This window comes from Manduca sexta, chromosome 26 (assembly GCF_014839805.1).
Source record: "Manduca sexta isolate Smith_Timp_Sample1 chromosome 26, JHU_Msex_v1.0, whole genome shotgun sequence".
Classification (NCBI taxonomy): domain Eukaryota; kingdom Metazoa; phylum Arthropoda; class Insecta; order Lepidoptera; family Sphingidae; genus Manduca; species Manduca sexta.
Window position 1 is genome coordinate 85,834 of NC_051140.1, and position 17,839 is coordinate 103,672.

The window sequence follows — 17,839 nt, forward strand, 5'->3', positions numbered from 1 at the left end:
AACACCGGTACGTAACCGAACGCATAGTTATTTAAACACAAATACCTAACCTCCTAGCTCATGAAGTTGCCAAAAAACTGTGGTTTATTCTAGATAAATTTGCCAACAAACCGCAAACGTGTGATTTGTAAGAGCATGTAACCGCGACAGCGCACTTTACTCAGTGCAAGTTGGGTAATGCGGCATTACTGGCAGGACTGCGCGGTAACCCGACGCTGCATACGGCGCGGGCGCAAACCGCGGCGCTTCGCGTGTCCACCGGCCGCTGTTGCGTCACCGGCATTGTCGTGCACTTAGCTTGGCAAATTACTGACCATTATGCGTGACAACTGGCTCTTTCGGCTAGTGTCCATTTTTGCCGTGAGATCTATTGCTAGTCGTGCCCCGGTTTGAAGCATTGCAGTTGATACTATTACTGGGATAATAATAGTATTGTTGTAAGGCCTCCTCTACTGCTTAGAAGGAAGGCATTAGTACACCACGCTGGTCTAGTGCGGATTGGTAGATTTCACATATCCTCAAAATTCCTTCAAAGAACTTCTCAAATACGCAAGTTTCCTCACTATGTTTTCTTTCACCGTTAAAGCAAACGATAATTCACAAAGAATACACACATAATTTTGAAAAGTAAGTGATGTGTGTCCTTGGGTTGTGAACCTGCATACATTCGACTCGACACTCCATTCCACACCCAACTGAGCTATCACCACTAGTGGGAATTATGTAGTTCAAAAATAATAGTGATGAGGCGCAGTGCAGCGCTGTGATTCAAACTTATTGTTGCTAGCATCGGCTCTCGTCATGTAAGAAAAATAAGAAAACATCACGAGCACCTGGTCGACGATGCGAATGTAACAATTACTTAAATTGATGTCAATTATGTGGCCCATTAATCCCGATACAGCTGGTGAGGGTCGAGCGGCGGTACACGTGCTGTTAGTGAAGTTTCTTGTTTATTTCTACCATCTAGCAGCAGTGTATAACTGTGCTCGTGTTTCAGGTTTGTTTTGTAATGACTATTGAAGAGCTATTTGATAGTTATAATCCTTACACATTATAAAACAAAGTCTCCCGCTGCATTTGCCTGTCTGAACTCCGAACGTAATCAAAACTATAGAACGGGTTTCAATGAAATTTGGTATAGGGATAGTTTGAGGTCTGCGAAGAAAATAGGCAACTTTTTACGTCGGGAATATATATATCGGGTTAAATCGGGAATATATATATCGGGGAAAAACTATAAAAGGGAACCAAGACGGGTCACTACTCACTAGTAATGTAAATAAAACGGGTATACACACGGTACAAAATCGCGGTTTATATAATAAATTTACACCAACCCTCAAACAAACAGACGACGGTGTTGTGTGTTCAAGATAACGATCTCATCACCTGGTTTGTGATTCCGTACTATGTTCTGTTTGTGACAAACGCGTGGGTTATCTGCCTCGGTGGCGTTGTATTACGGTACGCTTGCGGCACTGAGGTTTCGGGTTCGAAACTCGGATCGGGCAAAATGATATTGGGTTTTTCTACTCGTTATAAGCCCGGAGTTTGGAATTTATGCCCGATATGGTGATATGCTCGCCTCCGATCACAACACGGGACAAAAAACATGGCGGAAAGTGGGTGCACCAGATGTGCCTCTGCCTACCAATCGAGTATAAAAGTTGAATGAAGCCTTAGGTGTATATGGTATGAGTGCGTCGTCGAGGTCACCAATGCAGGGTTCTTTCTTATTGATGGAAAGTATGGGAGTCACAACCCTAGCGTATATAAATTGACTGTGTGACACAGTACACTTACACAGCTGCGCAAGTGTGTGTGTGTCCCTACAACGGGAACGTATATTTTACAGGTATGAAAGATATTTTATATTTTTTTACAAAGTTATTGGTGCGTTATAAAAAAATCCACGTGGAAACAGTCATACAGAATACAACCCTAAAATTAATCATAATATTATTAAGTAAACTCTAGTCTCGTTTAGCGGCAGTTTCCGCGACATTATCTTATAGTTGTGTTAATATAATATTAACTTACACATGTCCACGTGTTTTTGTCGCGTCCATATTGGGAATAGTTCAGGGTCATAAATTAATGCAACTTTAAAATATCTATGATAACTGCACAAACAGCGCGTGCGACGAAACGTGTTTGTAAAGGACATTATCGAAAACGGCCCCAGAACCAACAAAGGTGTGACTAGCACCATAATTATTTATGTATTTGTTTATATTATTTGCAAATATGTATATAAAACGGACAAGCTGCTACATCCAAAATCTATACTATTATATAAAGCTGAAGAGTTTGTTTGTTTGTTTGTTTGTTTGTTTGTTTGTTTGAACGCGCTAATCTCAGGAACTACCGGTCCAAACTGAAAAATTCTTTTTGCGTTGGATAGCCCTATGTTCGTGGAGTGCTATAGGCTATATATCATCACGCTATACCCATTAGGAGCGGAGCAGTAATGCCTAATCTCAGGAACTACCGGTCCGAACTGAAAAATTCTTTTTGCGTTGGATAGCCCTTTGTTCGTGGAGTGCTATAGGCTATATATCATCACGCTATACCCAATAGGAGCGGAGCAGTAATGGTTAATCTCAGGAACTACCGGTCCAAACTGAAAATTTTTTTGCGTTGGATAGCCTTTTGTTCGTGGAGTGCTATAGGCTATATATCATCACGCTATACCCAATAGGAGCAGAGCAGTAATGGCTAATCTCAGGAACTACCGGTTCGAACTAAAAAATTCATTTTATATTGGATAGCCCTTTGTTCGTGAAGTGCTATAGGCTATATATCATCACGCTATGACCAATAGGAGCAGAGCAGTAATGGCTAATCTCAGAAACTAGGAGTTTGAACTGAATAATTCTTTTTGTGTTGGATAGCCCTTTGTTCCTGGAATGCTATAGGCTATATATATCATCACGCTATGCCCAATAGGAGCGGAGCAGTAATCGCTAATCTCAGGAACTACCGGTTCGAACTGAAAAAATATTTTTGTGTTGGATAGCCCTTTGTTCCTGGAGTGCTATAGGTTATATATCGTCACGCTATGACCAATAGGAGCGGAGCAGTAATGAAACATGATGCAAAAACGGGGACAATTTATTAGTTTTGAGAGCTTCTGTTGCGTGCGCTGCGTAAACGGTTAAAGTTATGCAACAATAATGTATGACGGGATTGTTCCTCTTAAAAAGTTCTACAAAATTATATCATAAAACAAAGTCCCCCGCTGCATCGGTCTGTCCGAACGTGTTAAACTCAAAAACTACCCAACGTATTAGGATAAAATTTGGTATGGAGACAGTTTGAGACCCTGGGAAGAACATAGGCTCCCGGGAAAATATATAGCGTGACTTTTATAACGGAAAACTTTAGCCCGAAAAACTTTATAACGCGGGCGGAGCCGCGGGCAAAAGCTAGTGAATATATAAAAGTATTGTAACGACTTACCCCCTTATTCATAGACGTTTTTTATCTAACGACCGAGTAAGGCTGTGATAACAAGTCTGTTTCTCAGTGCTAACGGCATGGCAGTCTTCGCAGTGCGTAGACGTTGGGCCGTTGTGATTGACTAATATTGAAATACAACAATAATAACCAATCACAACGGCCCTATGTCTATTTCTCAGTGCCGTTGGGCACTGAGAAACAGGCTTGTTATCACAGCTTTACTCCGTCCTTAGATAAAAAATGTTTATGAATAAGGGGGTTAAAGTCAAAGTCGCCGACATGTTTACAACTAATTATGTATAGAGATGTACCGGTTTGACAAAACGATAAATCTAATTACCGATAATTAATTATTGAAATATTTTAATAAATTCGATTTGTGAGGCGATATGTTCTTTAATTATTATAATAATATTTAATCGAGCAGTGGATGCGTCTCAAATAAATAAGTAGTTAGTTTTAGGACTAAATTGATTATAGATCAAGTCGTCTATAAAAAAAGGTTTTTTTTTTTTAGTTTTTAATTCATATTGATTTACTTTATTTATTTAGATTCTATATTAGCGACCCGCCCTGACTTCGTACAGATAGCAGAGCATAATATATTATGCGAACATTTATTTTTCTGTCGTACAAAATATTTATGAATTATACATATAAAAAGTAGCGTTCTTCTCTCTCCCTCCATCCGGGGGCCTCAAACTCTCTCCATATTAAATTACTATCGGATCCGCCTGTGTGAAAGATTTTCCGAATAAAAATAACCCTATGTTGAATAAAATCGATTTTTGTATAAATGATCGATATAATCGATACAGAATCTAGTCGAGTAGTATCCCTAATTCTTACTTCATTGTTCAATTCAATTTAATGTCACTCACACTTCACTCATCAGAGACAAATAAACTAGACTCTCACTTTCCATATAATATATTATAATTCTCTGACTCTCACTATATCATTGTCGATTCGGCTATTATAAAGACTCTGTGCGATTGATTACGATATCGACATACACTGGCTGTGATTTCTGGGCTTTGTGAACTGATGTAACAATTTACCGGGCATTAATAACGGATACGAAATGGAAATTGCTTTTTGCATTAATTGTGGCTCTGCTGGCGGATCCATGGTGTTGGAGAACGAGCAGATTCGCCATTGTATACAACAATGGACAGCGCCTCGTTTGGTAAGCACAATTTTCTTTAATCGTACAAGTTTAACTGCCGCCAAACTTCTAGTTCGCTCCTCAGTTCCTATTCTTGGTAACTGCGTGGAGACAGCGAACAGAGTCTATATACTACCTACTACACACTTTAGCATGTGCCTGTGGCAACTTAAGAGCAAACTAGCAAGTATATTGTTGATTAAAAAATGTGTGTCATATGCTTGAAGGTTTCTTACATTTAATTCAGCTGGAAGATTTGAATACATAAATCTGCTTTCCGTGTGACACAATATTAATATATTGCCATTCTAATTTGAGCATAATGTGTTTGTTTGTTTTTTTTTCCAGGTTGTAGCCCTTGAATATGTACAGCATGTTGGACCACGGCCCAAGAGCCTACACATACTTCAGCTGTAACAATGTTAGTAGAAGCTGCGTGCTCTGTAATAGAATGTTGGAACTCCGGACTCGGTGATTGTGATTGTCAAAACTGAATAGGGGACCGGACAGGTATTACCAAAAAATCTGAAATTCAGTTTAAAGTAAAGTTTGTAATATTAAAAATATTATCTCATATTTGTTTTTGTAAAAGAGTTGTGATTTGTATTTTTAAATCAATAAATAAAATACAATAATTATAATATTTTTAGTCTATTCTTTACGGCAAATGAAACACCAATCACGGCGCATGACGTCACACGTGGGTAAAATGTAAACAAACAGACGTCATCTGGATGTCATACCGCGTTGTGTTATTTTAATGCTTTAAAGGTGTTTTTTGACACAAAACTGCTTTAATAATTAATATTAATTTATACGGGACGTTGTTACTATCTTCCAGCTTAACGTTTACAGATTGTTTAATCGTTAATCATAATGGACCGCAAAAAATATCGTTGGTGCGTCGTACCTGAATGTAATAATACTTCTATATCTTTACCAAACAAATTATTTATTGATGTACCACGAAAGGCAGATATACGAATAAAGTGGTTGCAGTTAGCAAGACGAACCTATTTAGTTCTGTGAGGATCACTTTGATGTAAGTAAATAAAAAATAGTGTTTCGGTTTAAAATAAATCGATGAATATTTCAATTAATTAAATCATTTGTACACCCAGGGAGGTTATGGTTATGAGATGTATTTATTTATGTTTTAGCTGCCACATGATATGGAATAGAATATTTATTTATATAGAATTCTGGTTGTTACACAGTAACCTGAGATTGCCCGAGATTAACACGGTCTATGCAGTGTTGCCAGATTATAATTTCTCTTTACCCCAGGATTATTTGGAATTTAAAATTTTACCCTTAAACCAATCATAAATAATTCGGTACTTTTTTTTCTATATCCTTATCTATGCAGACGCCACTTCTTTCTTCACTTCCACTTCAATAATTATTAATTTAATTATCTCATTTTATTAGGAACAGCTAGGTGTACATGAAAATTGTATTGAATAAAAAATTATAATTGTTTCATGGCCTACAATTTTTGTAGGAAACATCTTTCTCTAAGCTCAATATTTATTACAATACCGTGAAACAATAGCTTTAATACCTTAACTCGTAGAATTACCTCAAAAATTACCATAAAAAAAATACCCTGCTGATTCAGTTTTACCCTAAAACTAGGGTAAATAACCCTAATCTGGCATTATTGAATCACTGTTCAAATGACAAGACTTGTCAAGTTGCTTTATCCACGTATGACGTCACACGAGACGAAATGACATAATATAGCGTTTGCGCCGGAATTATAGCTATTTAACATTTAGGCATGGTTTTATGTACTTTTTAAGCTTTATTTGTGCAAAATACTATTTTTCTTGGCTAGTTATATCCCCAATGATCAATTTAAAACACCTACTGAAAATTTGTCCGGTCCCCTATTGATAAATAATACCATAACAACAACCCTCCTGCACAATACTCAGATAATATTTTATAAAACAATGTAGGTGATGAGGAAATAAATAATATTAACTAAAAATATTTTTTTATTTGTTTAATTTAATCCTACATGCCCTAAGAGTCTACCAAAAGTGTGTAAAATATGCCATGCTTCTGATGAAGCGTGAATGCTCAACAGTGCGCCTCTGTCTGTCTCTTCGGGGAATACGTACGACGTACGTATATATAGAAAATGCATAAAATCTGAAGGGTACTCTTAGAGGATGTAAATACTATAACTACATAATTAGGTACCTTTTTACTTATAAAAAATTATATGAATCAAGTCTTAAAATAGCCTGATTTAAGTAAAAAATAATCAGATACCTACATAGTGATGAATCTTTAGGGCTTATATATATTAGATAGGTACTTATATCAATAAAAAGCATATTTAAAGCGTAAATGATAGGACTATAAATCTACCTTGAACATTGAAAAACTTTCAATGTTTACTATCAATTATAACCTCAAAGTCTCATCATTTTCTTGGATTGATGCGATATCCCAGCTTGTCCGTTTTATAAATGATATGCCATGAGAATTTATTAATGATTCTAAATATTACAAACATTTTTACATTGCTGTTGGTTCCAGGGCGAATTATGTATGGGCACAGAACAATGTCCTTTAAATTCTGAATATAAAAAACCGGACAAGTGCGAGTTGGACTCGCGCTTTGAGGGTTCCTTACAAACTTGTAGGTAACGTATCTAAGTATGTAGTAAGTACAAACCTGATTAATTTAACTTTGCCGTTCTATGCCTAGACACGGTTATTGCACCAACAGCGAATTATAAGTTAGCAATAATAAATACTAAAAAATGGACTACGAAAGCGACGTCATGGCCAAGCCCATTAGGAAAAAGAAATAGAGGAAGACCTTTGGTACGCTGTGTAGACGACATAGTAAGAATAGCTGAAGTTTTTTGGATGCAAATAGCAAACGATAGAGAACGTTGGTTATGTCTGGAGAAGGCCTTTACCTTCGACTAAGAAGGGTTCTTGCAATATTATTTACACAAATTTAAATATAATTAATTGCAGTTCAACAATAATATAATAATGATAATTATATACACATAACATGATTGCAACATAATAATAATGAATTCCTGTGATGTTTATATTCTGGGTAATTGTAATTATTATTTTCAATTGTAACTTTTTTAGCAAGAAATAAAGGGTTTTTTATTTATTTTTTTTAAATTTATTTATTTAATAGTAAATACGCTTTTTATTATTAAAGTACACACATATTTACGGTTTTTCTTCCTTGCATGTGCTGCAAGATTTTACCTTTTTCCACATTTCATGATTATAGGTCAGCAAGATTTCCTTATAGGTTTTGATTCCCTTGTGAACTCATAAAATATGCTAAATAAACGGTCATATATTTTGTTTGCCTTGACTTACAAGTTTGATTCTTTCACAGCTGAAAGAAACCGTAGACCTTTCAAGTATATATCTCTCCGCGTTTCTAAGAAAAAGGATCCTGACAGACAGACGAAAGACAAAGTGATCCTATAAGGGTTCTGTTTGAGACACGGAACCTTAAATAACGTGGGAAAATGTGAGAGAGTTGCTGTTATTATATATTCGTATGCCATTATAATGTTATGCATTATAAATGGCGGCTGTTTTAGGCAAAAATTTTCCGTGACTAAAAAAAAATTAAAACCAGTCGTTAGTGAGAGTCGATATGTATATTGATGTGAGGAGGAGGAGGTATTTTGTAGATTCGAATTTGTATTTAAAAGTAAAAAAAAGCATATCATAAGGATAAATTTTCCTTTGCCTGGACAAGTGAGTGAAAAAGGCTGTGACATAAGATGATATTCAAATAAAGACATTCGACATTCCGAATTTAAAATCACCGATAAACTTGCGTGCGAAGTGATTCGAAATTCAAAATGCTGCGGTTCCGTTCGGCGGCGATCGCAGCGCTCGCCCTGTCGCGGGTAGCCGACGCCGAGGAGAGCGCACGCACGCCCGAGGAGGAGGCGGAGCCCGCGTACGACGCCACGCACTACTTCATAGACGACGTCGCCGACCCGTGGCGGGAGGGCGGTAAGTTCGGGCGTATTTTGATCCGTTTAGGACGCCAATAATGGAATGCTGGAAAAAAGGTGTGTGTCGGTGGAAAGGGACGCAGGATTTATTAGCAAAATCATAGCGTTGGTAAATAATCTGATTATAAATGTCTACAAATTGAACTGTACGCACACAGATCGTAGTTGCGACTTCGTTATAATTGTTAGTGTGACTTTCCCATTCATGCTGTATCCGGTTCTGACTGCAAGCTGGCCGCACCACTCTGTCTTCATTCAAAATATTATGACGTGTTTACAGATGCGCTGGAGCGCGAGCGGTTGTCGCAGCACGCGCAGCTGCGCGACATGGTGGTGCGCGGCGAGTGGGCGGCGCTGAAGGCGCGGCTGGCGGCGCTCGGCAGCGAGGCCGGCCTCATCGCCAACCTCACGCCCGGCGGCGCCAACACGCTCCTATACGTGTTAGTACAACATCAAAATGAATACGCAAAACGTATCGTCCAATGGACATTACACATTTCAAATAATTTATTTTACATAAATACGTTTTTACCGCGGCTGAAATCCAAGTCACTGGTGTTGTTAGGTTTTGGAGTGTCAGTTGAGACAGAGTTGTGTTGCAGCGCGGCGGAGTCGGGTGCGACGGCGGCGGTGAGCGCGCTGCTGGAGGCGGGCGCGGACGGGCGCGCGCACCCCGTCACCAAGTACAGCCCGCTCTACGTCGCCTGCTACCACGGCCGCGGCGACATCGCGCGCCTGCTGCTCGCACACTTCCCGCGCGCCGTGCAGGTACACACACACACGCACACACACGTACACACCCCCAGCTGACACCTAACGTGCCACGTCTGTTACCACGCCAGCAAGAGACGGTGGAGAAGTGGCTGCCGCTGCACGCGGCGTGCATCGGCGGACACGCGGCCGTGGTCACGCTGCTGCTCGAGTACCCCTACCCGCCGGAAGTGCTCAACACTTACACGTGAGTATTTAAGAGATATATTACCATAACTTGTTTAATGATATCTACTAATGCCACTTTATATTTTCAAATCTTCTCGTACCCATCTCTCTGTGTAGTGACGCGAGCGGTCGGTGGCAGTACCGGTGCGCGTTCGACGTGAACGCCCGCGACGCGCGCGGCCAGACGGCGCTGTACGTGGCGAGCACGCTCGGCAACGTGCCCGTGCTCTCCGCCCTGCTCGCGCACACCGTCGCCTGCGAGCGCGTGCACCAGGTACCGCCGCCCGCCGCCCCGCCGTCCACTGCGCCGCGGACACCACTGCGACCGCGTGTGACCCGTGTCGTGTGCCCGCAGAGCGAGGACGAGCAGTCGCCGTCGTCCCCCGCCGCCGCCAGTCCCGCCGCCGCGCCGGCGCAGGGCCCTGACGCGGTGGTCAGCCCGCAGCGTGGCGGCATCTCGCTTGGCATACACGCCATCGTCAGCAAGCTCACTGGCGCCGGCAACAACAACGCCATTGTGAGTGTGGACTCTCGATGCGCCATATGATGTTATTGGTATGTTGTGTTCAACCATTGTGTTGTTGTCAAGGAGCAGGCGCGCGACTCGTGCCGGCGGCTGCGGCCGGTGCGCGTGGACGCGGTGAGCGCGGGCGATAGCTGCGTGGCGGCGGCGGCACGCGGCGGACACCTGGTGGCGCTGCAGCGACTGCTGGCCGCCGGGGCGCCCGCCGACGCACCCGCCGCCGCGCCCGAGGACGTGGTGAGCATTCTTCCATCATTTTCTGGAAACTGATTAATACAAAGCAAACTTTATAAACAGTTTGAAAGCAGTCGCAATGCTTGGTTAAACTGATTTGTTTCTATACAGGCGGAAGGTCCGCGCGAGAGCCGGCGCTCGCGCAGCGCGTCGTGTGCGAGCTCGCGCGCGTCTCCCTCGCCCTCGCCGTCGCCCGCGCGTTCCTCCTACAACAACGACAGTGAGTCATAGCTCTACGTCGCATGTGTTATATTCGTGATTCGTACGTTCTATCAATATTTGGGGATACTTGTGTGATCGTCAAAAATATGTTCAATTATATTTCCACATTTTTTCCGATCTTTATATTTTGTGTGGTGGTAACGAGTCAGTGTCTCGCAGGGGAGGGCGGCTGGACGGCGCTGTGGGCGGCGACGCGGGCGCGACACGTGCTGGTGGCGGAGGCGCTGCTGTCGCACGGCGCCACCGACCCGCAGTGCCGCGCGCTGCGTGAGGCCGCCAGGCACGGACTGCTGGACCTCATGGCCAAGCTGCTCGCCACCAAGGTACACTGGAACTTGTACAGCTCGTTGATTACTAAATTCAAAAGTGTCGATATTGATAGTCGACTATAAAAACTTTCACGTATAGCATTTTAGAAATCTAATATTTGTATACTTGTTTTCTATCGGATAAAGTAAACCTGAAGAACCATCGAATCTTTAAAGGTAGATAAGTAAAATTGAATAATATGTATAATACAATAAATACTATAAATAATAACTTGACGTGGTACACAGGCGTACCCCGACCCGGAGCACAAGCTGAACAAGTCGGCGGTGTCGGAGACGGTGTTCCGCTGGCGCGACGCGGACCCGCAGCTCACCTACAGCGCGCTCTGTCCCACGCAGCCCGTCATCGTCGGCTGGCGCGAGCTGCGCTGCCAGCTCAACCATCTGCGGTACGTGCTCACGATACCAGATCACCTAGTAGATCTCCGGTCGCAAAGTTTTTTATAATGCCTCTCCGACGGGCTCATATATGTTATGTAGTACTGTGCCTCTTTTCCGCCGGTCAGCATGTCGTGGGTGCGCTGCGCGGCGCTGCGCGTGAACCCGCGGCTCGGCAGCTCGGCGGCGGCGCTGCACGCCGTCACGCGCATCGACGTCTCCAACAACGAGCTGCGCCTGCTGCCGCCCGAGCTGTTCTCGCTCATCAGCCTCAGGTAACTCGCGTCACCGTCGTCATGACGCGCTCACCTTACCATTAATATATTTTAACATGTTATGCCATACTCGTAGGTACCTGAACGCGGCCCAGAACAAGCTGGAGCGCCTGCCGAGTACGGAGGACCCGCTGGAGGAGGAGGGCGAGGCGCGAGGGAGACGCTCGCGGCGCCGCGCCCGCCGCGCCGACATCTACACCGCGCCCGTGCTGCACGAGCTCTACCTGCAGGTACACACACACTGCGGCGGTGTGCTCTCACCACATGCTTTTATTGAATGTGTGGTATTGCATTAGTGTTTGAATGATCATCTGGCGGACGATCCAACAGAGCGGGCTATGAAAAATTTTAAATTAAAAAAGTAAAAAAAAAACAACTCAATTTATAGTTATGTGACTTCATAATCGATTTTCTTTTTTTAGTTTTTGTATTACATGACTTTGTTCTTCTTCTTAAGTAAGTGTGTAGGTGTACGGTTGTTTAATGTTTGCAGGACAACCGCCTGGAGGAGATCCCGCCGGCGCTGCTGTCGCTGCCGATGCTGAGCACGCTGGACGTGTCCAACAACAAGCTGCGCGCGCTGCCGCCGCAACTGTGGAGTGCGCCCGCGCTCCGGGACCTCAACGTGGCGCTCAACCATCTCCGGGACCTGCCCGCCGGGCCAGAGGTACGAAACTCATTCAAGGGTAAAGGCAAGCTATGTATACTCGTGGCAACCCCAAGAAATAACTATGTTCTCTCTTAGAACGACTCGGAGGGCTGGTCCGCCGGCCAGCAAGCGTCGACCCCATCGGACACATCCCCGCAGCAGAGCGCCTCGCCCTCCAGTGGCGCCGCGCCATTCAACTTCGGCAACCAGTCCGTGAGTCTGCTTCTAGTTTCCCAACACTTTACAATATAAATAAATCCTTACTCCTATACCTTTTGTGACCAAAGCTTTATTATAAGATTTTTTTATTGATATACGTTGTTGTGTGCAGAAATCGTCGTCGCGCAGTCCGTCGATCGAGCGCAGCGAGTCGGAGTCGCTGGACGAGGAGGACGGCGTGCCCACGCTCAGCAACCGCGCCGGGAACGCAGTGTCGGTATCTACTGCGGTGGCGTCTGTCGCTATAACAGAGGTGTGGTAGAGCCTCGTGTGACCGCGTGTGGTTGCAGGTGGTGCGAGGCGCGGCGGGCGCACCCGTGGCGCGGCGCGGTGGTGGCGGTGGCGCCGGGCGCGTGGGCCGGCGGGGGCGCGGGCGGCGGGGCGCGGCGCGGCGGCTCGCCGCTCACGTCGCTCAACCTGTCGCACAACCAGTTCGTGTGCGTGCCCGCCGTGCTGGCGTGCCGCGCGCCCTCGCTCGCCAGGCTCAACATGGCGTACAACTCGCTCAGGTATGCTATATACATCTATAGTTCTATACAAGACAAGACAAGCTCATCCAGTTACTCATGTCGTATGTGTCCACAGGACGATGTCGTACGTGACGTCATACCCGACGAGTCTGCGGCAGCTCGACCTCAGTCACAACGAGATCACGTGCTGGCCCAGTCTGCCGCAGGTGCGCACTGCTACTGGTTACATTTTGCTTAGTTTATTTTTGTTGATCGTGAGCAGTTTGAATAACTGTGCAGTTGGAGAACTTCGGTTCGGCGGAGGGCGACCCGCTGGCGTGCTTCTGTCCCCCGGCGGCGGGCGCGGCGGGCGCGGCGGGCGCGGCGGGGGCGGCGGGCCCGGCGGCGGAGAGCGCGGCGCTGCGCCCGCGGCCGCGCTCGGGCGGCTCGGTGCGCTCGCAGCTGCTGCACGCGGCGTGCCCCGCGCGGAGACACCTGCGGCTCGAGGGGCTGAGGACCTTGGTCAGTGCCCAGTACAAACACTACTTACAACAAGAGTCATTTCATTCAGATTTCATATTTAACTCTTACTAGTCTAGTTATATTTTGCATCGCGTCGCTCTCCTTTTACAAAGGTTTCATCTGTAATTCATACTGGTCAGTACTGGATTGGTGAAATGCTTAAACTGTACCTATCCTAAACATCTCGCGATCATTACTAAGTAGCGCACCGTGTGTAATGTTCAGATCCTCGCGAACAACCTGCTGACCCGCATCCAGCTGACGACGGACGACGACGGGTACGCGAGCGCGGCGCACGACGACTCCGCCGCCGCCGACGACGACGACTGGGTGAGTAGCGAGCACTGGCGAACACGCGCCCCACTACATCCCTCATCACTTACAGTGCGCGTGAGTAGCATGAGTGCACACGCACACTCGAGGACAGATGAATACCGTGGAAATGATAGAAAAAAGTATAGGATTATGAACCAAAAGTGTTGTATGATAAGTATCAATTTTAATTGTGACGTTTTCGTCATTTCACAACACATAAATGCTGCCTCAATTATAGTGTAACAACTGTCTCACACTGACTGACGTGGCGTTTTTTCTACGGGTATCAAAATACCTTATCGTAAAAACTCTGACTATCTTTTAGGGCTCCGGGTCGAGCCTGAAGACGCGGCTGCTGTTCCCGCTATTGTCGATGCTGGACGTGTCGTGCAACTTGTTGCGCGCCGTGCCGCCCGCCATCCACGAGCTCGCCAACCTCTCCGTGCTCAACCTCAGCGGCAACAAGGGTAATTACTAACTAGCATCCTACTTCATCATGCTTCTGCCTATAGTCTATATGCTGTCAGCGCGGTGTTCATGACTATCGTTCCGTTCGGTTCAGACATCACGGAGCTGCCGCCGCAGATGGGCCTGCTGTCGCGGCTGTGGAACCTGAACACGGCGGGGTGCTCGCTGGCGGAGCCGCTGCGCTCGATGGTGCGCTGCGGCCGCTACAAGAGCATGGACATCGTCGGCTACCTCAAGTCCGTGCTGCAGGAGGCGCGCCCCTACACCTCCATGAAGCTCATGCTCGTGGGGCAGCAGGTCAGCGCCGACATCACCACATCACCACTGTCGCTGTTACTCAGACTAATATTCAAACCTTCTCAACTGATGATTTATAAAAAAAATTGGGATCGTTAATAAAGTTAGATATTTATCATTGCAGTAGTGACGGAACAGTGTTTATGTTACAGGGTATTGGCAAGACGAGCCTCCTTGAGTGTCTGCGGCAGGAGTCCTCCATACAACACAGGAGGAAACCCACCGAGGTCAGTAGTGAAACCTGAAAGTACTCTTTGCGAAAAAAATATTAAAAGAGGTTATTTATGATAAGTTTTGTAATTAAGAAAATAAGAACGTCTAATCTTTCGATACAATAGTCGACCTGTTAATTTTATTATATTACTAACTTGGATTTGTTTGAACACAATATTTCCCATCATAGCTGGAGAATACGCTTTAGAAACAGCGTCAACAAGTAGATGAGTTGTTATAAAAATTGTCTTTATTAAATAAACATTAGCCAAAAGGAAACTTATATTATGATATAACGTGTGGTGTATTATTTTGTTGCGATCAGCACTGGGCGAAGCGCATGGGCAACAAGTCGACGTCGCGCGGCAACATGTCCACGGTGGGCGTCGACATCGGCGTGTGGACCTACGAGAAGCAACGCAGCACGCGCGGGCCCGTCACCTTCCGCTCCTGGGACTTCGGCGGCCAGCAGGAGTGAGTGCAACATCTAGTAACAGCTCCTCTGTGCCGGGGTGAAGAAAGAGTATTGAGCCGTGTGGTGTGCGCAGGTACTACGCGACGCACCAGTACTTCCTGTCGCGGCGCTCGCTGTACCTGGCGGTGTGGCGCGTCACGGACGGACGCCGCGGACTCGCCGGCGCGCTCACCTGGCTCAGGTCACTCTCACCCTCCTCACTCTCTCACTGTCTGCTCCGAGCAGTCAATGGCAACCCTATGGACTAATATTATTTGTTTTTCAGATCCATTCAAGCGCGCGCCCCCGGCTCGCCCGTCATCATGGTCGCCACTCACTACGACCAGGTGCCCAACGTGAGTTTCCACTATTAGTAGAATGATGTACATTACGCATGTGGCGTTGTTAACTTTGGTATTGTGCAGGTGAACCTGCCGGAGAGCGAGAGCCCGGAGGCGCTGCAGCGACTGATCCGCTCGTCTATCATGGGTGCCGCGGATGCTGATAAGCTCGGCCTGCCGCGCGTGCTCGACTCCGTAGAGGTACGGCACCGGCTCCCAACAACAAGGTAGCCAGTCTTATTGCAATATCTTAAAGTCTAACTTATATATTTTGTGTCGGTATGCGTCAGGTGTCGTGCAGCACGCGTCACAACATCCGGCTGCTCGCGGACATAATCTACTCGGTCGCATTCAGCGTGAAGCCGCCAGGTGAGAGCTCGTCTCTGAGAACCATCGCCGCTCGTCATGGCACCTTATGGTTTTGTGGTGTGTGCAGGCAGCAAGGAGCCGTGGCTGGAGCAGCGCGTGCCGGCGACGTACCTCGCGCTGGAGGAGTGCGTCAGCGCGCTCGCCGCCGACCTGCGCGAGCCCGTGCTGCGACACGACGACTACAAGCGGCTGGTACTCACTGCGCCACAGCACCCTCACTGGTACACCATACAGGACGGGCATTGACTGGCTGTGTTGTCGGCAGGTGACGCAGTACATGCAGCAAAAAAACCACAGGATGTTCCGGGACGCGGCCGAGCTGCACCAGGCCACCATGTTCCTGCACGAGAATGGTACGAACATTTCGTTTCCTTATCCTTTATGTGTCATGTGTTACTATTTAAAGTCGTATTGTGTTGTGCGCAGGCGTGCTGCTACACTACGACGACGCGACGCTGAAGCAGCTGTACTTCCTGCGGCCGCAGTGGCTGTGTGACGTGCTCGCACACGTAGTCACGGTGCGCGAGATCAACCCGTTTGCTAACAACGGTGAGATAGCATTCCATTATACTTTCAATTTCTGTGATGTGTTAATGACTATAAGTAGTTTCGTTAATTGTGCAGGTATAATGAAGGTGGAGGACCTGGCGCACGTGTTCAAGGCGTCTCCGCTGCTGGCGCGCGGCGAGGAGGCGAGCTCGCTCGGCGTGTCGCTGCTGAACAAGTTCGAGTTGGCGCTGTGCTGGGACGCGCGAGTGCTGCTGGTGCCGCCGCTGCTGCCCGCCACCGAACCTGCGCAGCCGCAACTGTCCCTGCGCTCGCGCTCGTGGTGCCAGGCCCGCGGCACGCCGCACCGCGCCTGGCCCTCCGCGCTGCACCACCTCGCCGCGCTGCCAGAGCCGCGACAAACCGACTCGCCCACGCTCATACGTGAGTAAACACACATGAGGCATTACATAGATCGTAAACAATGAGTAATGAGTAAGTAGAGCGTGTGTCGTGTGGCAGAGGAGTGCGGCGGCGTGCAGGTGTGCGGGCGGTCGGCGGGCGGCGGGCGCGGCGCGCTGCGGCGGCTGGTGGTGCTGTCGTACGTGCCGTGCGGGTTCTGGGCGCGGCTGTGCACGCGGCTGCTGGCCGACACGGCGCTGCTGGCGGCGCCGCAGCGGCTGTACCGGCCGCCGCCCGAGGCCGAGGCGGACGAGAGCGTGTGCCGCGCGCTGGACGCGGGCTGGGGCTGGAAGCTGTGGCGGCGCGGGCTGGTGGCGTGCTGCGGCGCGCTCACCCTCGCCGCGCTGCGCGAACTGCCGCCGCGCGCCGACGCGCTGCTGCCCGCCGCCGACGACGACCCCGCCGACCACCCGTACGAGCGGATACAGTGAGGCTCTCTCATACTCATAAACAAACACTTATCCGTCTCTACCTTATGTAAGAGTTACTAACGTCGATGATCCGTCGGCAGGCTGCGTGTGCGACAGGAGGGCTCGTGGTGTGAGCTAGACGTGCTAGGCTCCGCGTGTGTCGAGATTCTGCTGCCCGCGCAGGTATGCGTCGTCAAGAGAGACGACGGATTGCCCATCGCCGGCTATCAGGTGAGAAACCTGACATCTCATATTCCATTATTGAAACTCCCTGAATATGCCATGTTGAATTTGACTAAAATCGAGAACTTTAACATTATGTTCTATATTCTTATTTAGCAGAGTTTATTAGTTTTACAATCGACATATCTTGTGTACAGAGCATCAGCCTGGAGCCGAACCCAGAGGTTCTGGCGAAGGTGTTGGCGCTGCTGTCCGACCACGTGGACCTGCTGCTCGAAGATTGGTACCCATCACTTGGTGAGCGTCTTGTGATTAGGGGATTAGCGCTGCTATGGCTATAAGCCACTGAGTTCAGTGATTCTGCTGGAGTTAGTACAATGCAGTCATAATATAACTATAGTTAAATATCATCCTGATTTACTTTGTAAAATGGTCTCTATG

At 46.9% G+C, this 17,839-nt stretch overlaps 1 protein-coding gene across 1 annotated transcript in view; it reads left to right on the forward strand.

Annotated features, from left to right (window-relative positions):
• LOC115454215 (leucine-rich repeat serine/threonine-protein kinase 1) overlaps window positions 1-17,839 on the forward strand; it is a 34,472-nt gene that overhangs the window by 12,041 nt on the left and 4,592 nt on the right. Inside the window, exons 4-36 of the mRNA XM_037443305.1 lie at window positions 8,942-9,101; window positions 9,264-9,429; window positions 9,504-9,619; window positions 9,718-9,874; window positions 9,956-10,117; window positions 10,190-10,360; window positions 10,469-10,577; window positions 10,739-10,902; window positions 11,137-11,297; window positions 11,415-11,561; window positions 11,638-11,791; window positions 12,055-12,228; window positions 12,307-12,423; window positions 12,542-12,642; window positions 12,720-12,938; window positions 13,015-13,105; window positions 13,179-13,400; window positions 13,626-13,730; window positions 14,041-14,182; window positions 14,278-14,480; window positions 14,633-14,707; window positions 15,019-15,167; window positions 15,242-15,349; window positions 15,434-15,503; window positions 15,573-15,689; window positions 15,779-15,857; window positions 15,925-16,049; window positions 16,123-16,210; window positions 16,284-16,406; window positions 16,482-16,787; window positions 16,866-17,232; window positions 17,317-17,446; window positions 17,596-17,695. Of these exons, the coding sequence (XP_037299202.1) occupies window positions 8,942-9,101; window positions 9,264-9,429; window positions 9,504-9,619; window positions 9,718-9,874; window positions 9,956-10,117; window positions 10,190-10,360; window positions 10,469-10,577; window positions 10,739-10,902; window positions 11,137-11,297; window positions 11,415-11,561; window positions 11,638-11,791; window positions 12,055-12,228; window positions 12,307-12,423; window positions 12,542-12,642; window positions 12,720-12,938; window positions 13,015-13,105; window positions 13,179-13,400; window positions 13,626-13,730; window positions 14,041-14,182; window positions 14,278-14,480; window positions 14,633-14,707; window positions 15,019-15,167; window positions 15,242-15,349; window positions 15,434-15,503; window positions 15,573-15,689; window positions 15,779-15,857; window positions 15,925-16,049; window positions 16,123-16,210; window positions 16,284-16,406; window positions 16,482-16,787; window positions 16,866-17,232; window positions 17,317-17,446; window positions 17,596-17,695 (4,878 nt within the window). The remainder of the gene's footprint in view (window positions 1-8,941; window positions 9,102-9,263; window positions 9,430-9,503; window positions 9,620-9,717; window positions 9,875-9,955; window positions 10,118-10,189; window positions 10,361-10,468; window positions 10,578-10,738; window positions 10,903-11,136; window positions 11,298-11,414; window positions 11,562-11,637; window positions 11,792-12,054; window positions 12,229-12,306; window positions 12,424-12,541; window positions 12,643-12,719; window positions 12,939-13,014; window positions 13,106-13,178; window positions 13,401-13,625; window positions 13,731-14,040; window positions 14,183-14,277; window positions 14,481-14,632; window positions 14,708-15,018; window positions 15,168-15,241; window positions 15,350-15,433; window positions 15,504-15,572; window positions 15,690-15,778; window positions 15,858-15,924; window positions 16,050-16,122; window positions 16,211-16,283; window positions 16,407-16,481; window positions 16,788-16,865; window positions 17,233-17,316; window positions 17,447-17,595; window positions 17,696-17,839) is intronic.